This window comes from Struthio camelus, chromosome 9 (assembly GCF_040807025.1).
Source record: "Struthio camelus isolate bStrCam1 chromosome 9, bStrCam1.hap1, whole genome shotgun sequence".
Lineage (NCBI taxonomy): Eukaryota > Metazoa > Chordata > Aves > Struthioniformes > Struthionidae > Struthio > Struthio camelus.
Genome location: NC_090950.1, coordinates 24,253,001 through 24,274,689, shown reverse-complemented (window position 1 = coordinate 24,274,689; position 21,689 = coordinate 24,253,001). Strand labels below are relative to the sequence as shown.

Genomic DNA, 21,689 nt, shown 5'->3' with positions numbered 1-21,689 from the left:
CATAAATGCATGTGTCATCCTAAAAGCAGGCAGGCTTTTTACTAAGCTTTAATTTTTCTGTTTCGAAAGGCTGCTTCAGAACCTGCCTCAACCTTTCATTTTAACCTGTGTCTAATTTCCAGCCTAAATTTACTAATAGTCAGCGTATATCCACTTGGAGTCTTTTTGCTTGTCTTCTTTTGCATCTTATGTAACTTCAGTCTTTCTTTGGTAGTTATCCTCTTTACCTTGATGTATTTGAAGACAACAATGGTAATCCTTCAGCCTTTAATCCTTCAGCCTTTTTTTTGCTAGCTTAAGCAAACCAACCCTTTTTCTGCTCTTTCCAACCAAGTGCCCTGAGGCTACACAGTGCTGCTACTTCTTGTTTACTGTCCTTCTGGCATGATAAGGCTTGCTTTCTTTCCCTCCTGCACTAGGGAACAATTTCAACTGGAGGACAGAGCGTGGTTCAACTAGACTTACTCATAGCATGATGGGTAGGGCACTTAAATGGGAGGTGATCTAAAGCCTTAGCCTTTTGCTCCCTGGCCAGAACCATTATATATAATATAGGTGGCAGTATCATTATAGGTGTTGCAAAATGATTTAAAAAAAATCACCTTATGTAGCCTTTTGAAAAAGTGGCTTTTATCAGAAGAAGATTGTAGTTTTCCCAACCTGAGTAGACAGAAGAACTTCCCTTTCCTCTTTTTTCTTTTCTCTTTTCTTTTTCTTTTTTCAGTACATACATAAAGTAATTTAATTTAGTAGTTACTTCTAATTTATATTAAGTGAAAACTGAATTTAGAGCAGCTTTATCTTCTCCAAGCTACTTGATGTGTCCAAATTATTATGTTATTATGTTATAGTAATAACACTTTTATACTCCCATTTACACCCAGTTGTAGCAATCTGCCTCTATATTAATCTGTAAACAACTCTGTCACCTTAGGAGCTATCACGTGCATACTTTCAGAAAAACAAATTTAATCAGGCAAATTCAGATGCAGATTACATTGGCTCAAGCCAGTTCTTGTTATCATTATTGACCAGAACTGTCTGCTGTATTCCAAATATGGACATCTTAACACCTCATGCAGTTCTGAAATATTTTTTTCCTGGTATGTGTCCTGGTTTTACTCCTGAGGACAAAACCTCACGCATAGCTTGTTTTTGCTTTTTTAAAAACCCTGAGCACTCTTTTTTAACAGTTAACATTGAAAAACTGTGTCTTGGAAGCCAAATAAACCCATCTCCAGCTATTTACTCACTGTTGAAGCAATGAAAACTTTTGGCATAGAATTTTGGTGGCACAACTGTTTGTTTCATATTATCAGCTTTCATAGTTTATCCTGGAAGGTCCTGAGTGCCTCTGCCATAGGAAAGGGGGGCACTTACCATTTTAGAAGCAAGGCTCTTACCTGTGCATAACCTAGGCAGCATTTACAGAATAAATTGTGGGTCATTTCTAAAGATTTAGACAACAATATTTATAATAAAAGGTACCATCCAACATTTCTGCGAGATAAATCTGATGCAAGAATGGGGATATTCTTGCACACAGCACAGGGAAACGGAAAATCATATAATTGCTTTTTTTTTTTTTTTTTGAGCACTACCTCATACCCAACAGATTTGAGTTACTGGGTGGAAAAAACTTGGGTGTTCTCTGGAACTGGCAGAGCCTGTTTTTTTTTTTTTCCAGTTAATTTGTTTCATTTCCCTTCATCCTTCACCACAGTGACTCAAGGTTTTCTATCCCCATGGAGTCTGATGACCTCAGCTCCACGCATTCTCTTTGGTTCTCCCCTAACACAACTCTCCCAGTTTATCCTCATATCCTCAAATTATACCCACTCAAGAAAAGTCATCATCAACACAATCACTGACGGTCAAAGTCTTGCATGCCAGTTAGCCATCTGGCACGTGTGGGGGTTAGCTAGCAGCATATGAGCTGAGCAGATGATGACTTTTCTTCAGTGGCAGCACCTTTAACTCCCTTTACCCAGCAGTCAACTTTCTCAAAACTTTTAGGCACATATTATCTGAAATAACCCACCCCTCTAACAGACACGGCTGAAACTGGCAAAAAGTTACAGTGGGAGAATAACATGGACATACTGAAAACTTTTGACAGGCAAAATACAATTATTTACTGATGTTCCATTTGGATCAACAGAAAGGACTTTGAGAAGTACTATAGATTTTTGATATCTGAAACTACCATAAAAATCAAATGCATTTGGCAAAGGTACAGGCCTTTCATCAAGCTTTGCATGACTAAGCTTATGTATAGCACAGAGCTCACTGCAAAATCTGGATCCCGATTACATTGTAAGAGCCAGCAAATGGCACAAGCAGTAGCTTCAGAAATCATTGCTTTTTTCCCTCTAGCAGAAGCATATGGTGGAAGAAAGCAGCGTCTGCAGACACTGGATGAGTCCCCAGTTTCCTCTCACTTTCTGGGGGTGGGGCAGACCCTGAGAAGAGGCCGTTTGGGCCGTGAGGGAGCACCCAAAGGGAGGGATGCTGCCTGCCCCCAGGGCAGGCCAGAGCGCCGGGAGGGACACGGACCGCGGCCAAGGCAAGGCCGCCGCCTGCGAGCAGCAGGTGCCCCCTGAGGCCCGGCCTTTTGAATCCTTACTGGCTCTCAGCAACGCCGCGTTTTCCCTCAGGCGCCGGCCTGCAGCTGCAGCGCCGCTCCCGCAGGGCCAGGGCCAGGGCGAGGCCGCCGCCGCCGCCGCCGGGCCACCTGCGCGCCCGGCCGGGGGCGGGCGCGGGGGCGGAGCCGCCCCCGCGGCGGGGGAGGGCGCCCGGCCGGTCCCACTCCCGCGGAGGACGCGGGGGGGGGGAGCGGCGGCCGGTGGCGCTTCCCGCAGGGAACGCCCCGCTGCGCCGGCTGCGAGGTCCCCCCCCCCGCCCAGCCCGCGGCATGGGCTCGCCCGCCGCGCGCCGCCGGCGGGGAGCGGCGGCGGAGGAGGAGGGGAGCGGCGCCGGCGCTGCCCCCACCCCCCGGCGGGAGGGGGAGGGGGAGCCCGGCCAGCGCTCCCCCCCGTGGTGACAGTTTCTAGAAGCACGTCCCGGCGTCCTTTGCGCTCTCAACATGGAGGAGCTGACGGTGGAAGTGCGCGGCTCTAACGGGGCCTTCTACAAGGTAGTGGCGCGGGGGAGGTGGGGGCGGCGGGCGGTCGCGCGGCGGGGCGGCCGCCCAACGGTCTGGGCGCCCCGCCGGCGGCGGGTGGCTCGGCCGGCTGTTAGGGGGGCCGCTGTCCCGGGCCGCGGAGGAGGGGAAGGTGAGGGGGGGAAGGGCCGCGGCGGGGGGGGGGGGGAAGGTGTCTGGGTGTGGTGGAGGCGGCGGAGGGGGCTGCGGCGGGGCGCGGGGGAGGGAGGAGGGCGCTCGGGGCTGGGGCTGGGTGGCGGCGAGGGAGGGTGGGAGGTGGCTGGGTGGCGGCGGCGGCTGGGGAAGGTGGTGACGGGGCGGGATGGTCGGGTCTCTTCTCAGAGGAGGTTAACGCGGGGGTGAGGGAGAGCCGTTGGTAGGGCTGGGCGGCGGGGGAGAGAGAGCGGATGCACGACTTGGGGATTTCTTTCATTATTCTTGGTTTTGGAAGGGTTGGGTTTGCGTCGGGGGGGGGAAATAATTTTCTAAGAGGTAGAGGCTTGAGGTGGAATGCAGTGAATTTAGCCAAAAATAGTAATTTTAAATAATTCTTTAAAGACTTCAAGTTTATTTATGTCATCAGAAAGCTTCCTTCACCATCACCCTCCCAGGAACGTCAGGATGTTACAGGATCAATGCAAAATACTCTCAGCTGTTGCCCATCAGTCATTTCCCCTAAGCCAGGCTTCAGATGTTTAAGAATCCCAGCTCTTTTTATGGCAAGAGCCTTCTGCCCTCCTTTCCAGGAGGGCTGATTCCAACCAGTATTGTGAGCACTCAGTATAACTATGTTCTGAGAGTATTTAATCTCAGGATTCTCTTAAGCCATTATGGCTTACCACATACACAGTGTGATGCTGCACACATGACTTGGGGGGGGTGACGGCACTTTTTTGTACCTACATTTCTTGTTTCTTACAGCTGGGGATTTTACTTGGAAGTCATGTGGTAATTGTACAGTATGTAAAGGCAGTTGGTGCTTAAAGGATTGTAAGCAGCTGACTTCAGGAGTTAGGGGTTTTTTTTGCAACTGCCTCTGTATTAAAAGCAAGAAACTCTTAAGGGGAAAGCATACAATGGGATTAAACTATATCCCGTTGCTATGTGTGACTGTTTAATATCCAGTGGTTTTGGTAAAAATTTAATTTTGTAAATCAAATACATTTTTAGTGAAACTTTGAATGTGACTCAAAAACACACATCAAAATCATTTGTGTTTAGAATGGGACCTAAAAGTGGATGTTTTTCCCCTGCCCATTAGGAGGGGCAGAACTTAGAGTTGCTCGTCTCAGCTTTTTCACCGTGTGATGTTGGACAACTTTGTAAACTATGGATTAGTTGTTTCTTCTGCTTAAGAGGAATGTGTGACTAATGGGAGTATTAGGAGGTGTGCTGAATTCTTGGATTGAAAGGATCTGTGTGCATGGAATTTATTATAATAAGCCTGATTTAAAATCTGCAATGATGACGTCTCTTTCTAAGTTAGTGAGAACTGTCAGGCTTGGATTAGCACTATTGCATCTTTAGCACTGAATGTCGATTAGCAAAAGTGGGTCTCTTGATTAAAAATGGCCTTAATGGCATTCAGATCAATGAAGTGGGCATTGGATCCAGTGATGGCATCCTCCTAGTGAATCTAGTCAGGTTACAGTGTTTGGATCCAGAGTGACCAAAGCCCCCATCTCAGTATAATTCACTGTTAATGTTCAAAGACCCCTTCCCCCCCCCCCCAAAAAAAAAAAAAAAACTATATAAACCAAACTAAAGCATCATTTCAATATAATCTTTTTGATAGCTAAATGCAGTGAAATATCTGTGCGTGACTCCATTTTGAGAGTCTTACTCTGGAGGTAGACAGGGGTGTTGCGGGCACATTTTGGAACTAAATAATACTACCAGTAATTTTCTGCTAAACTTTGGGAGCAAAGGAGGAGGTCTCATCTATTAAGTGTCCCGTTTGGGTCATTGATAGCAATATCAGTATTTGCAAGCATGAGAGTTAGACACTATCAGTCTTTTCTCCTGTTGTCGTATAGAAAGTGGCAAAATGATTTTTCTGGAGAGAAAAGCAGAATTTATATGACAGGTTGATATTCAAGATTTTCACTAACAATGATCTGAACAGATTCATTAACGCAGCGTGCCTCATATTAAAGGAGATGAGAAGGCTCCTGCTATGCCAACAGAGATAAAAACCAAAATAATTATGTAAACAATTACACGGCAGAACTGTGTAATGACTTAATAGTACCATCTGCAACTTAGTGGTAGAATGAATCTCATGATTAAACCTGTTGGAGAGTTCTACTGTTTTTCAGAAGTTCATAGGGGAAACTCCTAAATGATGGTAAATGATATCCTTTGTAGGTTCTTCTGTTCCTTTATTGGTTGTTTTTCACTTCCATAAAATTCAGTTTTAACAAGGAATCCTTCATATATATGTTTTATGTTTATTATAAATTAATAAGTAAAATGATAGTCTTTAACATCCGTGAAAAGTCAAAATATTTTTCTCATTGCATAAATCCATGAACAACAACTGTGGTTCTGGCACCCCAAATTTCCTGATGGTTTGTCCTATGCCTGAAGTAATATGATCTAAATGTAACCTTCGTTTATGAATCTCCAAACCAGTGTTACGCTTCTTTTAAAATGAACAATATAATCTGCAGAACAGGACTGTTTTTTAAACTTTATCCAGAGTTCTGAAACAGTAGACAACAGGCAGCATTTAGCCAATCCCTGCAGCTCACAAATCGTTGTAAATATTATGATATTGAGCATCCATTGTCTTTAGGTATCAAGTGACACTGATGGGGGGTCAAAGAGGCTTTGGAATAGGGAGGAGAACAGATAGGGTTGATGAGCCCTACTAGTTAGGTACCGCTTGCGTTAGAGCTGTGTTAGGCACTTCCGGAGATGAGAATGGTTGATGCTTTCCAGGCAAATGCTGCACTGCAGGTTGGTTTTTGTCTTTCGGATGTTAGGGCAGGCTTCTTGGGGGAGTCCAGTTATCCATGCAGAGAATTAGCTGGGGAGGTAATGAGGCTGGAGGCCTTAACAGTGGTGGGTAAGACTTTTTTGGTGAGAAATGGTCAAACACATCTGGATTTCTTTGGCCTGCGAGTGTCTAAGAGTGAAACCTGAACACCCCAGCCTCATCCTGACCTGACTGCAGTGTTTTCAGGGTGGGATTCCTTGTGCGAAGGAGCGTGGCGCTCTTCTCTTGCTAGCATGTGGATATATAGATCGTGAAATGATGATTGTGAGGAGAGCTTACTAAGCTGTTGGTAAGAGCAAGTTGAAAGCTTTTTTGTTGGCCAGTATCTTGCTCACCCTGCATATGTGTGTGCTCACATGTATGCAGGTTTGAGCCCTGATGCTGCATGTTATTTGGGAGTTAAGGTGTCAGTCTACGTGGGTTAGCTTGTAGATTTGGGACTTGCATACTTTCATCTCATTTTACTGTAAGTTGAATACCAGGTAACTTACCCTGCCTGGAATCCTTCAGTGACATCTGAATAACTCTTGAAGAACTACAGTGGAATCTTCATTATAGGGATTTACATGTGATGAAAAGCTAACTCTCCAGTGTGTTGCATGCCCTTGCACTCTTTCTGTGGTAGCTGTTTAGAGACTTGAGAAGATTATGCAAAAGCATGAAGTGCATGATAAAAATGTGAATTAGGATTGACTTCCTGACCTTCAATTTACAGGTTCTAAAGTGCTTTCTTCTTGATCTGTTCCTCCTTTGAGAGGCGTGGTTGTCCTGCTAAGAGGACAGGCAGTAGTTTTGTTAACAGGAGTTGACATACGCCTTAAGATAGAGAATAGCCAATATATTACTAAAAGAAAAAATGGTGAAAGAGAAGTACACAGCATTTCTCCACATGTAGAATATATAAGTATGATGACTGATCCTGTGTGAGGAAAATTGTTATGTGTTGATAAAAAATAGTGGCTTATTTTTACTATTTTAATTAGTGACTTTGAAAACTTTTCTGTGAGTCCATCGGAATGTTTTTTAGCTTGACAGTGAAATGGGACTCTTAAAACTGTGTCGTGAAGGTTACAGCTTACACTATGAAACAATATGGTGAAGGGAACGACCTTTTTTTTTTTTTTTTTTGAAGCTATCTTACAGTGGTCAGCATTTTTTTTTTTAATAAATCTAGACCCACTGTCTGGGAAATTTCAGACCTTTTAAAGTTTTTTTACTAATCCCTTGAAAATTGCGTAGACTGGTGCATGGGAGTATATGTAGTCATTGTTGCTGTTGAACAATTTGCCTGACCCTTTTAGGGTCAGTCAGCAGAGAATATCTTGCAGAAGTTTTGCCCTTGGGAATGTCCCGCATGTGAAGAAAGCGGTATAAATAATAGGAATCATTTCAGAGCTTTATAAATAAGCCTAAACCAGGAGATTTAAAGCTGAAGTTTTTGCATAGCTGTCACTAAAGATCCTTGAATTTTTCACTTATTTACATTCACAATCGTAATTATCATCTGTCGTGTCATAAGTTGAACTGAGTTTGTTAAAATAGAAACAATAGTTCTTGAATTGTTTCTTACCCAGTACCTGCTTGTAATGTTTATGTTTTGCAGCAAGTTCAGTCTGCTTTCTTTTGTTGACTTCTTGTGTAAGCAGATGCAGCTTATCATTTCTAACAAAACTAATATTCATTTTGTTGAAGTTCAGCCTTTTTTGTCCCATGATTTGATTATTTGCAGCTTCTGTGTGGTCGCTTTGATTTTTCTGGAGGAGAGGAAGGGGCGGTATGGGATATGTTCCCTTGTAATAATTGAGTAGGGCCTTTGTGTTACATGAAACAGTGGTGTATGTTAGTTACAAATACTAACGGTTCTTGGTTCTGAAAGGGCTGGTAATTGGATATAGGCTTTTTGACCTTTGTTAACTGATTCAGAAACAGCTCATGGTACTGGATGCCAAAGCATGTAATGTCTGAAATTTGCTCAGCAGTGAGTAAGGTGGTCTTAATATAGTTTTTAGTGTGCAGGTGTATGTGACTCAGAAGTCAACACAGTTGCTATCTTTGGAGGGATTTTTTGCAGCTAAACTGAGAGCATCTCTTTTTTAGTTTGGACTGTCTAACTTGTGGTGGAGATACACTTAAGACAGCAGGATGAAGAGGGAACTTAGACTGCTTCTACCTGCTATACAGATTTATGACTTTGCCTGGCATTTAAAAAATACGATTTTCTATAAGACTGCTTCTGTAAGTCTCGATATGTTCATTTATATTACCAGCAGATCCTAATCCAAAGCCCATGAGCAAAACCCACGTAAAAAGGAAGACGTGTGTGTGTGTGTGTGAGAGAGAGAGAGAGAGAGAGAGAGAGATGTCTGTTTGGTGAAGTTATGTTAGACCTTTCCTTTGTTACGAGATGATGAAGTCTCAGCTGTAGTGATTTTGGTGCATGTGATCCTTTTGTAATTTCCTGCCCTTTTGTTCATACTTATCACAGCATGGTCTTGTATTGGACTTGCCAGATCTCTGATCCCAAACCAAGGCAACAGTTCTAGCTGTATTGTGTCTTGTCGTACAGGTATTCATGGTAGGAGCCTGGTTTCTGCCAAGTAAGTGGCAGAGGCAGGTCTGTATCAGAGTGCCTGGAGAGCCAGCGTGACATTAATAGCCTGTAGTACAGTACAGTCTCCTGTATGTATCATGAGCCAAGCTGCTGCAGGCAGGGCATACATGGACTTTCGAGAGGTCCAGCTTGTGGTATAATCTAAATGACTGACACTAGGATCTGGAGAGTTGTAATCGGAGGTCTGGCAAGGTGAAGTCACATATTAATTTTTCTTTCCTTCATGTCCTCCACAGTTTCATATATGGTGTAGAATGCTTTTAGATTTGTTACATGTGAGCTTGCTTGCTGTTGTTACAGATAAATCACTATGTGTTTTTGATTCCAATATATTAACTGAGGATGTGTTGGTGTCTTGTTAGCTTACTTCACCCCATCATCTCTGTTTGGAATGAGATGCGTAAGGAACGTGGAAAGACCTTTCAAGCTTGGCATTGCCTCTCTTTAGTCATCGCTATGAAATGAAGTTTCAGAAATGGGAGTACCTTGTTCATTGGAGCAAAAGTTAAGAAGATGTGTTGTTACTTAATTTCATAGGAAATGTTTTTGCCATGCTATCAGATATGGCTAGCACAAGTGTAGAGTGCAAATATATAGGCTGCCTCATTGATAAAGAACTCCTTTTTAATTCAGAGTTGAAAACGTGAGTCTTAGTCCTTTATGGTTTGTATGTTCGTAAGGTCATTTCTAAACAAAGCCTTGTAAATTTAGAGTAATGTAACTTTTAATGTATAAATAAATCTGTTCTGTGTTGCAAAGTTTCTTAATTTCTCAGGTTTGCAGCAAAACTGTAAGCCATTAAATTTTTCTCAATTGTCTCCAGTTGTCAGAATGCTTCTTCAAAAAATTATACTAAATCTTTTCCTGACATGCATAAAGAACATAATTTCGTACAGGGAGCAAGATAAGCTTACCTAGTGTTTTCCAGATCGAGTGATTCTTAGGAGAGGGCAGGAATCATCTTTGTATTGCCTTTTGTGGATGTTATGTAGTGTAGTTATGCCCTAGTCTGTAATTTGGTCTTTAAAGTGTGAGGTAAGTAATAAGTGAGTAGAAGAACTGAAGAGTCTTCCCCTAGGCTCTTCTTCCCGCAAGTTTTATGTTCGCTTCAAGGAAGCTTTGCCACCAAAACATTCCAAGTTAAAATAACTTAGTCTCCCCTACTCCCTCTAAAATTAATGTTAACCTGAATGAGTTTCCTGATCTGGTTTGTTTTACAGACTTAATGGGAATAGGAGCAAGTGATTAGAGGTGGAAAGGTGGGAGGGAATGCTTGTTTCAGCGCCCATGCTCATTAGAATTTGTTGACCTGCCACCTGACAGTTTTGTACTAAAACTCCCCCTTTGAATGGAAAGCCTGCTATATAAGGTCACTTGTGATTACAGCTGCTACAGAATCACATAAGGGAATCAACAATGAAGAAGTACCCACAAATGCTTTAGGTCCAAATTAATTTCATATTTTTCCTGGAATTTTTTTTAATGTAATAATCAGAGATGCCACTTAAATTGGCAATTGAATGAGCTACAGTTTCCAGGTTATGTTAAACCATAGATCCATGTTAAAAATGCAGACTCTTAAGGCCCGGCTTTGGGTGACAGTGACTTGTAGATATGATACTTGGAAGAAAAAGCTGCAACCTGCAAAAAGATGCGCGGTCTTGAAAACTGGTATTCCAAATATACTAGTTGCAAGTCTGTGCAATGGAGAGTATGTTTAACTCCACAAATGGAGCTCTTGCTGTAATCATTATTCTTCTGTATTTCAGTCACTGTTGACTTGTATAGCTATATCAGTGATACGATTGAGTAATGTAAAAGCTATTTCAGGATTTTTACATACCTTCAGGTATTTATTGGTTTAAATGAATGAGAGTGCTCAGTATCTTTCAAAATTTATCAGGTAACAAGTGAAACTTTAAAACACAGTATATTGTGTGTGTGTGTTTTCCTCCAAACCTAGCAATAGTTCAGAAACTTTCTAGATGTATGGTGTAATATGTTGTTCATGTTCTAATAATTGTTAGAGATGCTTGATTTTGTATTTATCATTTTCAAAAATGAATGCAAATGTTCCGTCTTTTCTTGAGGTCCTGAGATCTTCTGTTGTGTTTGGGGTTGCATGTTAATTACCTACGAAAATCAAGTCACTTGAGAAGGCTCATTTTAGCCACCAAAACTTTAAAACGTTGGTCTAAATGTGGTAAAATTTGGTATGAATAGCACTTGGAGTTATTCATATGAAGAATTTGTATTGTGATGCAAAAAGTATGAGATAAAACCGGTGGTGTTATTGTTTCTCCTAAATGTCAGCCAAAGTTGTTTGAAATCTGTTATGCCATTTTTATATTGGAATTTCAAGTGATGGCTGATAACGCTGATGATAAAGGTCAGGGCTGTAGGTAGGAAAGGAATAAGCAGCTGTTTTTACTTTTGACAGGCGTAAGTTTTTGGCAATATTCTTGGCATATGTCATGTTGATAATGATTATTTCAAGTTGTAGTACAAACGAACTGTACGCACTGTGTCTATAGTTCATAGAACTGCTGTGCTTCACTTCCTGGCAGTGTTTTTTCTTCGCTAGGGTTGTGGAGAAAGTCCTCTAGTAGGAAGGATTAAACCTCAGTTTTTTGACTTACTGTGCTTATCCTTCACAATTAGTTTTGTATTTCTACAATTAGACTTTGATCAGACCCCTTTCAGGCTTCCCAACAATTTGAATTATTTAAATAATTATATTACTTTATTTAATGTTTTATTTGTAATGTTGTGACCTTTTCGTGAGTTAATATAAAACTATGAAAACAGGTAATAACATAAATATATTATCATAAATATCAGTCTTATCCTAAGTAAATAAAGCAGCATCATGAAGAAAAACCTAATACTGAATCAAAGCCTCTTGGGATACAGATGAACTGCTGTCCACAGTAAGAGGTTAAATCCCCTTCTCTAAATACTACTTCCCGCGGATAAATTGTCATTTAGAATACTGGATTTCTTTATTGTGGTTCACACTGTTGTGACTTGCATGTTTTTTCTTGGATAGAGCTTACAAATGAATTGCAAGAAATAAAAAGTTCTACTACACTTTATGCTGTGCTAATTAAGCCCCGTGTTGGGGGCACGTTTAAAGGGATGCTGGCAGGACAAACGCACGGTAAAAGTTCTGCTTTACGTGTACTGTTAGCTAACAGGTACTTCACACAGTAAAGTCCTGTATGCCCCATTATGCTTTTTGCCTCTTAAAACAGATATATAATTTCAGTATTCCTGTCCAGTTTACCTGACTGGAAACGTTTTTGAAACTGAAAATCCCTGACTGCATGTGTGCTTATTGACAACTCTCAGTCGCTTAGCTGTCAAAGCCGTCTTCCTTCACTGCAAGACAGCCTCTGAAAGGATTTATTAGGAACATGCTAGGTGGTTCAACGAGGTGATATCGGTTTCTAATTGACGTGCTTTCTTCAGGGTTGCTAGTATACTTTCTGTTAAAACCAGTCTCCTGTGTTGCTGGCAGATGGTTTTAAATGAGGCTGAGGGAGTAGAAAAGGGGGTTTTAAGTGAATGCTACTTTTCCCTAACATTGCCCTAAGTAGCAGTTCAAGTAGAAAGAGCGTTACTTATATGGGCCCTTTGCCGCCAGCTGTCGGTATTGGCTCCTTCGCTGTCCGTGGCAATACTGAGGAACCTTGAGTCAAAACTAAACTTTCCCTTGAGCTGGCACATAATACCTCTGTAGGCTGATTAGTCTTTGCACAGTTGATATGCTCTTGGTGCTCAGTTGCCCGTTCATTCAGCAGGTAAAATCCATTCGGTATATTTCCTGGAACTTCGATTAATACAGCTGTAGAACTCCTTTAAAACTACATATTTCTTCTTAACCTCCTGTGCTTGAGCAAATACAATGCTACAGAGAAAGCCAAAGCAGTTAGTACAATTTTCATTGTCCTTTTCTATGTGTTTTTTTTTTTTTTTTTTTGCAGTGGGCCTGCCTTTCTGAAACAAGAGGTGCAAAAATTTCATTTCTGCATGGATGCTTAAATACAGATGCATCCGTCAGGTTGTTGTTTGTCCTTAGGTTTTTGATATGATCACTGCCCCCTTAAGAAGTCCTTGACTCTTCTCAAAGAAAGAAGGGGAAGTGGGATTTTTTTCCTCAGTTCTTCCTGAGAAGATGATAATCTATGACAGCAAAGTAATTTAAAATACTATGTTCTTTCTTTGTCTTTCCGTGAGGTCCTGCAGGTATTTGGCCTCATACTGTCTCCACTTTGCTACGTGAAGGATGATATCATGACTAGCTATATAGCAAAGTGGTCTAGCAGCCTGTATTGCCAACTTCCGTCCAAGTTTGTTGATGGAGCATTCTGAAGACAAGTTGTTTGGGGCTCAGTTTTGTTTTGAGAAGAACAAATAGTGCTACTCACTGCTATTTAACATTGAATTATGAGTTGAACTAATTGTCCTGGGCCTGGATCTCTCTCATTTTGTTCCTGTAAAACACTTGTGTATATCTGTGGATAAAACAGTGAACTGCAAAGTGAGTTTTCAGTTGTAAATATGATGAAGTCTGATTTGTCTGGTCATTTGTCTGGTTCACTGCAATTGCTGCCGTGTTTTGATTTTTGCATGCGTTCTTTTAACAGAAATGTTGTTTTTGTTTTAGGGATTTATCAAAGATGTCCATGAGGATTCACTCACTGTTGTATTTGAAAACAAGTAAGTATTTCATAGATAAGTTAATGATTTGAGTGTATCTTTTTGGTTTTAACCTTAAGTGGTTTTCATTAGAAGGGTCTAGTTTTAGAAATGCAGGCCCACTGTTATATTAACTCTCTCCAGAAACTGCTTTCTTGAATAGCTGTTGTATCAGAAATTGACATATCAGTTATTGCAGTCCTTTACGTTTTCCTTTGATATCTGTAGTAATGACCATAAACGTGACAGGCGTGTGGGTTTAAAAGAGGAAAAAAAAAAAAAAAAAAAAAAAGGCAGTGGCAGGTGTCCAATGTTCTTCTCTGGCAACTGAAGCAAAGATGAAAATCATGGAAGTACTTTAATTAAGAAATCCTATATTTATCTAACTTGGGGAATGCTGATCAGTGTCTTCAGCCAGAGAGACACAGATAAGTCTCCTGACCATGAGTAATTTTTTTTTTCCCCCCCACCAGCAGGGATTTGTTTATTTCCCAAAAGTAATTTAATTTTTGATTGGAAAAGCATAGATATCTGTAACCGCTAGAGAGACTATTTGTCTGTGTGGCCCTCTAAATGTAGTACGTAAACACAGCAGTGCTACTAGGGGCCTGTGATGCAAGTCTAAGACAATCCAAGGGAAGGTAAAATACAAATATTTACTTTTGAAAGTATCGTTCAGCATTCAGACTGATAACACCATGGATTGCCTGAGAGATTCCAGGGGTAACTTAAGGTACTCTGGGAGCCATGTTCTTTCCTGTTTCCCTTTCAGTTGCTAGGTGGAGATCCTAAAATTCTGTCAACTTTGGATGTGAAAATAGTTACTAGAGTATGCTGCCACCAACCTTTAGATTAGTCTTTGAGCGTTTTGCAACAAAAATGATGGGTAGTGAAGGTAATCCTAGTCATTCTGTGTATGTCTGTATAAACAATATTGTATAATCCTATATATGTAATCCTAGGGTGTATGTGTGCATATGCATGTCTGTGTATATATATATGTTTAAAAAAAAAAACAGAAATCATAAGAAGAAAAAAAAGTGATTACACTGTAAAATCCAGTCTTTTGTTTCTGTCTTTTCTAGCCATTCTTTTATGAAAAATGGTTAGAAAATGAAGTGGGAACCATGTTTTGTCCAAACATTGATGTGGTTGTGGAAGCTGTTTCTGCCTCCCTCATTTGCATATCCTCAAAAACAGACCAAAAAAAAAATCCCAAATCCCCAGAAAACCAAAGGGGGTCCTTCATCCTGTCCTTCATCTGAGGACATGTGACAAATCTTCAGTTTCACTCAACATCCGTGTTCCTGTCCTTCAGGCTAGAGGCTTTTTGCCTTCAAGGCATGTACTTTTGCATCACAATCCAAGTAAGCTAAAGGAAGTGCTTGTGGTTTGCAGCAGGGATCTAATTGTTGGCAAAGATTTCTGCTGTTTAGTATCCATGTTGCTGACACGTTATAAAATGTTTGATGGCAGCAGCCGTATTCTGAACGAAGTGGGTTACTACATAGATACCGAGTGTTTTTTGGACCAAAGGCAGGTTTTTATCAGGAGGTGTTTACTGTTCCAGTCAATTTTTGTGAGGTAAATCTGATAAGTTACTATCTTTCTCAGTGAGTTAAATTCATAAGGGCTTTAATAGAATCAAAATTGGCAATCGTGTAGTGTCCCAAGTGCATCGTTCCGTTGTGGTAGTGATCAGCTCTAGCAAAGTAAGCAAGTCTACTGTGGTCGTGGCGTTTTCTGCTATTGTTAATGAGGCCTCACCTACAGCCCTTGTAAAGTTCCCAAAATTGGTGTGCTGGCGCATACTGGTAATAGAACAGTTCTGTGGCCCTGACAGTAGTAGCTTGTGGGCGGAGAGCCGCCTTTTTTTTTTTTTTTTTTTTTAAATGACATTTTTGGAATTCAGTAGTTGGAAGCTGAACACAGAAAGTTCAGGAACTGAAAACTATTGCTGTATATTACTGAAAATTAGATGCTGAGGTGCAGCTACACGTAGGCCTATTGGAATTTCAAGTAGCCAGATTAGAGGAAGACTTTTTTTTTTGCTTGAATGTGGTTTCTGAACTCTTGTCATTTGTGCTGATATTTGGGATAATTCTTTTATTAGGCCCGTCAGTCCTGTCTTAGCTTCTCAGTACGTAATTTGTAGCCAGTCACAAGTCATCTTTCTTTGAGGTTTCATCGATGAAATGCTCCAATTTTGGACTCTCTGCCGTCAAAGTTTGGATACTTGCTATCCTGAAAATTCAGTCCTCTCTACTTTACCACTGTTTTAACCAAAAAAAAAATATATATATATATATATCATCGTAGCGTTAAGTCTCTGTTGGCCGCTCTGCTTCTAGTGAATGGATTTCCTTCAAGCGATTAGAGATAGAAGTAAAACTGACATACAGCAATTTTGAGCCGATTTTGCTGAGGATAAGAGGTCTCTTCAAATCATAGCATCTCATTATGGGCAGCTTATAATTTAGAAGTTTTGTGTAAGCTTCCATTTGCTAGAGGCTTTAACAACAAATCACAGTTGAAATTCTCATGAGAACTTTAATCAGCTCAGTTGAGCTTGCGGCAGTTTGGGGGTTTTTTTTGGTCCTGTTATTCAGTTATGATTATTACGCTCACACTGTTTCACAATGGAAGTTGTGTATATTGTCATTTAGGGCCTTCATTTAGTCCTGAAGTCTTACTCTTTGTCATTGTATTGTGGAAGTGGTAACACTTGAGTTTAGTGACAATTACGGTTACAACAAAGGCAAATGAATTGCAAGTGATTTTTGCTAGGCCTCTTTCCACCATTTTTCATAAATAGAATGGGATTTAAATACCGCTTTATGACCAGAATAGCTTCCAACTTCAGCAAGTTATTTAGAATCCTGATGTTTTTTGTTTTTTGAAGTTCCACTGTAGTTAGAAGTAAAGTGTACATTTTGACAACGGCTGGAGCGAAACGGTATGGATGATACCTCACGTCTTGATTGAGTTAAGCAAAGTAGTTGTGGGTAAGCTATCTTTTCAGAGAAAACATAAATATGTTCATCTTGTAGGAAACAGCAGAAGTGCCCTTTGTCGCTGAGACTTTTCCACTAGCTTAGGCTTGTAATGCCCGCATGTTTTAGAAATAAGCGAAACAAGTGCTTGTGCTTGTATCTACCGTGAACCTTCTGATTAAGAAGTCAAAAAGTATGTTTTGAACTGAATCTGTTTGCCAGACAGTAAAACTGAGGAGCAGTAAAAAGTTGGTAGACAGAAAAATGTAAGCTTTTGTTAAGGATCATGGATTTTCCTGGAATACTGAAAGCACCTGCTATAAGCAGTTGAAATGTTAGGCATGCGGTGAATAAGTGATTGAGATCCATGGCTGGACTGTGAAGATAGGTTTACAGCTGTATAAAGGCTGTATGACTTGAACAGTAGGCAATTCTCTCCAGAATCGTGTAATATCATGTAATCATGTAATGTCATGTAATATATCATGCAATAATCTCACTGAGAGTGGATGAAAGCAATTTAGAGGAGCAGTCACTTTTAATTTTTTGAAGTTAATTAAAAAAATAATTATGTTGTTATATATTTGTTCAGATTTTGTTTTTATTGTCTTGGCATGGTTTTTTGTTCCTTTGCTTATAAGGTTTATTTTCCAGCACTGAAGAAGCAGACTTGATGATACGGAAAGAGTGAGATTGAACTAAACTGAAGTTCCAAAAATGCGATCCTGTAGGAAAGGAATAGGAAAAATTGTTGTTGCCCCCTCCCCTCGATTCTTTTCATCATAAGCTTAGCCAGACCTAGGGTAAACTCAAGAAATATATTGTCTGTTCAACTTGCAGTTGGCAGCCAGAGCGCCAGGTACCCTTCAATGAAGTCAGATTACCACCACCACCTGATATCAAGAAAGAAATAGGTGAAGGAGATGAAGTGGAGGTGAGTTTAACCAGATGTTTTGTTTCCCGATGAACTCTCCCGTTACAGAACTGATTGTCCGTTCGGGAGAACGGTGATGAGTGTTAGGTACCTTAACAAAGTGAAGATTTAAAACGGCAAATGTATCTGACTAGGTTTATTAGGCCAATGGCTCAGACTGAGAATTGACATTGAAAGCTGTTGTCAGTAACTAAAAAAGTATGCGTTTTCTGCTATTATTTTGAAAGGCAGCAGCTTTTGCTTTCAACAGAACTTTTTGTCAAGTGTCAATTTTTTTTCACAGGAAGCTATTCATGGAATTTTTTTGCAACTTAAAATTTAAAAATGCTGAGAACTTCTCAGAATTAAAAAAAAATGGAAATTTCCGGTTTTGGTCTGGCAGATAACTGTCAGAATTGTTTTGATGTTAATATTTAGAAAAGCTCTTGTAATAACTTGATTTTTAACCCTGATTAAGTATCTGATAGGAAAATATCCGTTAAAAAATTGTGCGAGTTAGTGTGTTACAGAGAAGCGGAGTTAGTTAGAAAACATGCATTAAACTGGGAAATTAAAAGATACCTGTTCTGTCCCCGGTTTATTATAGTATCTTTAGTAATTCCCAAAGTTTAACTTCACGCATTTGACTTGGCCTTAAAATGCACGATAAGTTTCTTTAAGAGACGATTATAATTTTAAGACAGCAGTCTAAGAAACGACATGCCATACATGCTGTTTGTTGGCTCTGGCAGAGGTTAAGTTTGAGGGGTTATTTTCCACCTCCTAGCTAATGCAAAATTTCTGATATAGTTTATATGCAAATAACTTTGGCCTGCCTTTCTACAGGAATATAAAAGGAGAGATAGAAACTTAAAGAAGCTAAGGAAAAACTGAAAATTTTGCAAATAACTTATTCCATATCTGACATTGCATTAACTTTGTGGGTTTTGTTAAATAGGGAAGATGCAGTCAGTCATATGACAACTTGGTTTATTTCAGTAGTCCTAGATACATTGAGTAAGCCAAAGACAAAATGGAAACTTCAGTTATAAGCTTCGTTCTGTATATGAACTTAGGGTTTTAAGACAGTGTTTAAATTGACTGAGAAATTGCCACTGAATAAATATCTGGCCCAAGTCATGTCACTCTGAACGCTGCTTATGTATGGCCGATAAAGTAGGCAACGGAAATTTCATAATCCTTGTTGTGAAAAATAATGAAAATTTATGCAAGAAGCACATCAGACAGTGGATAGCCATTATTTTACACAAAAACAGTTTGGCCTTGTAGTGTGCGATTCCATTTTTTGAAAATTTGAAAAGAAATTGGGGCGTTCTTCCCTTACTCTCCATCCGGGCAGCTGAATTATGTGTATGTGTATTTTAAATGTATTTTACTGCTTTTCCTTTCAGGTTTATTCTAGAGCAAATGACCAAGAACCTTGTGGCTGGTGGCTGGCAAAAGTTCGAATGATGAAAGGAGAGGTAAATTATTTTAAAACTTGCTGTTTTTATGCAGTTATGTGAAATACAGTAAGCATGGAAGTTTCTCGTGACGGAAGAATTTTGAGAAAAGTAAAAAACACGACACAACTGAATTATAAGTTGAAATTTTGGAATGACCTTTGCTACATTACACAACTAAGGGTTGTGTTTTTATAATTGAGCAGGTCGCCTCCATTATTAGCAGTTTAAGTGTTTGGAGGACTGCATGCATGCATGCATAGTAGCATGACTTCTAACAAACCTACTTTGTGAATTGAACTTAGTACTAATAATTTAGTAAAGCAGCACGCTTTACCTGTGGTTAAAGCCACTGTTTAAAATTTCCTATTTATTTCTGATAATTAAGCATGCTATATATGTGGATAACTTTTTAAAATTACTTTCATTCTTTTTTTTTTTTTTAAATTTCCATTGAGTAGAGTGGAAGGAGACTGCTTTGGTTGGGTTTTATCTGTGTCGAGTTTGTGTTTTACTGTTGGCTGTTGCAATTGCATATGCAAAATAACTTACAGATTCAGTCACTTAAATGTACGCACCTGTGGCTGTGTGCCTCATATCACCTCTAAGACTTTATTTTGTGAAGTGGCAGCAAGAGAATGTAGCTTCCAGTAGGAAGGGTACTATGTTCTTATACAGTGTTAGATTCCTAAAAGCCTAAGGAAGCAAGGTTGAGAATGAAATTATTTTGTCTAATTTCTGATATTGTTTTTAACAGCTGTCAATAAAAAGTAACTGCCACTGAGCTCCTTAACAGCAAGGTGGTGCTCTAAATATAATTTAATTTAAAGTAAACAGTTACCAAAAGAGGATTCTGTGTTTCGGTCCTTGTGAGAAAGCAGAATTTCAAGAAAAGGACATGCTTACGCATACTGATTTAAATGATTGAATTCTTCAGTTGATGCTGATCTGCTTCTCTTATGTGCTGCAGTTGTTTAGAATTTTACTACCAGTTACTTTGCTATAATATTTGGTGAGAAACTCTGATTTTTAAATTGTTCAAAATGATATACTTACTTTGTATAATCTGTCTTTACTGCTGTTAAAAGGTAGTGAAAGAAATGTTTTAAGTCCTGTATTTCAATTAGAATTTATGCAGTTCTTTGTTCTCCAGTATTTTTGACAGAGAGTTTTCATCCTCTGATGGCTGGTACCTTTATAGATCATTATCCAATTTGTTATATTATGAAATGCTTGGGAAAAAAATGTTCAATTTCAATTTGTCGATCTTTAACATGGTTTCATATTAAATTTCTTTTTTTCTGACAAATGGGAAATTCACAAATCATGTTTCTGATGATAATTAGCTTTTATTGTTCTGTTAACCAGTGTTGTTCTTAAGTGTAGGTGTTACTTTTAAAAAGCATGTGGTGGTAGTTCTCTTTAATTGTATCTGTTCATCACTTATTTTTTCCATTATGACTACTTAACTTGTCTTGCGTTATGCTTCGGAGCAGCCTTGTAGGATTAGGGAGATGTATAAACCAAATTTAAAACTTATAATTGGGAAATAGTACGTGGAAAAAATATGTCACCGCTTCAGTGACTTACCCCTTCCTGATACTCGAGTAAATATTGTCTTTGTTGACAAAAAGAGATACCTGTTTTGGGGGAGGAATAGGAAAAAGTACTGCTGCACTCCTGAATTGTGCACAGGTAGAAGGGGGGCTGGAAGGCAGCTATGTAAGGAAGTTGTATCCCTAGCCAAACCGTAAGGATACTGTGCGCATGGGCTTCTGGATACTTACGTATGTGTTGGAAGGAAGAGTAGGAGGAGTTTATTTGGTAGCTCATGTATCTTCCCGGTCCTCTTTCCTCCTTACATTGGGATAGTGTCTAACAGAAAGATTAGATGTGTACTTCCTGTTCACCTGGCAGCAGTTTGCCTGCAGTTGCTTTCCCATTTTTTTTATTACTGTTGCAGAGCAGCTATTTCTGGGAAGAATGAGTTATATTTACTTCTCTATCCAGTGTTCCTTTAGAAAATCAAGAGCTCTGGTCAGTGTTTTCAATTCTGGAACCTCAGTTGAGATGCTAAAGCAGGTACTGGAGAGGGATGGGCAAGGGAAAAATCAATTGAACGTGCTTTTGGGGGGATTGAAGTTGTGCTGATACAGTGCCCTGACTTCACTGAGTGTTCGGATAGGTACTGAACTATGCCCAGGCACTGAACTATTCATTCACATAGAATAGTAGCATTATGTCAGCTTAGATTTTTGCCTTGGTCTGTATGTTCATGTTTTGTACTTTCGTGGTGGCCGTAACGTTGCGGTGTCTGTCGTTCTTAATTGAAGTTACTCATTTGACTTAAAAAAAAATAATAATTTCTTCCATAGTTTTATGTCATTGAATATGCTGCTTGTGATGCCACTTACAATGAAATTGTCACTTATGAACGACTCCGACCTGTGAATCAAAATAAAGCTGTCAAAAAGAACACCTTTTTTAAGTGCACGGTGGATGTTCCTGAAGATCTGAGAGATGCGTGAGTAACTCTGCGCACTTCAACATAGCTATTCCTGATTTCATTACCTACGTTTATATCATGTATCCTACACCATGTGTTCTCAAGAATATTATTTCAAATATCTTAAAATTGTAAATACCATGAACAGCAGTACTTTGAAATGCTGAAGCAGTAGTTTCTTGTCCGTTTTTCCTGACAGCCTTGATATCCTTATATTTTGCAAATACATGTTCAACCTATATATGTAAGATGAGGCATTTATGGAAATGTATTTTTAAAAAAAGTTTATTTTAGAAACCAATTTACAGCACTATTAAGAATCTTAAGGATGTCTATCACAGCTATAGCTGGCTTAGAAA

The 21,689-nt window shown here is 39.7% G+C and overlaps 1 protein-coding gene across 4 annotated transcripts in view; it reads left to right on the top strand.

The window, feature by feature from the left end:
* The first annotated feature begins 2,835 nt into the window (after positions 1 to 2,835).
* The window catches only part of FXR1 (FMR1 autosomal homolog 1), a 40,520-nt gene continuing 21,666 nt past the window's right edge, over positions 2,836 to 21,689 (top strand). For 3 of the 4 annotated variants that reach the window (XM_068954794.1, XM_068954792.1, XM_068954791.1), the window contains exons 1-5: positions 2,986 to 3,136; positions 13,424 to 13,476; positions 17,289 to 17,382; positions 18,774 to 18,845; positions 21,200 to 21,348. In XM_068954794.1, the coding sequence (XP_068810895.1) occupies positions 3,086 to 3,136; positions 13,424 to 13,476; positions 17,289 to 17,382; positions 18,774 to 18,845; positions 21,200 to 21,348 (419 nt within the window). In that variant the 5' untranslated portion in view covers positions 2,986 to 3,085. Of the gene's footprint in view, positions 3,137 to 13,423; positions 13,477 to 17,288; positions 17,383 to 18,773; positions 18,846 to 21,199; positions 21,349 to 21,689 lie in introns of all 4 variants that reach the window. The other variant, XM_068954793.1, reaches the window with a different exon arrangement.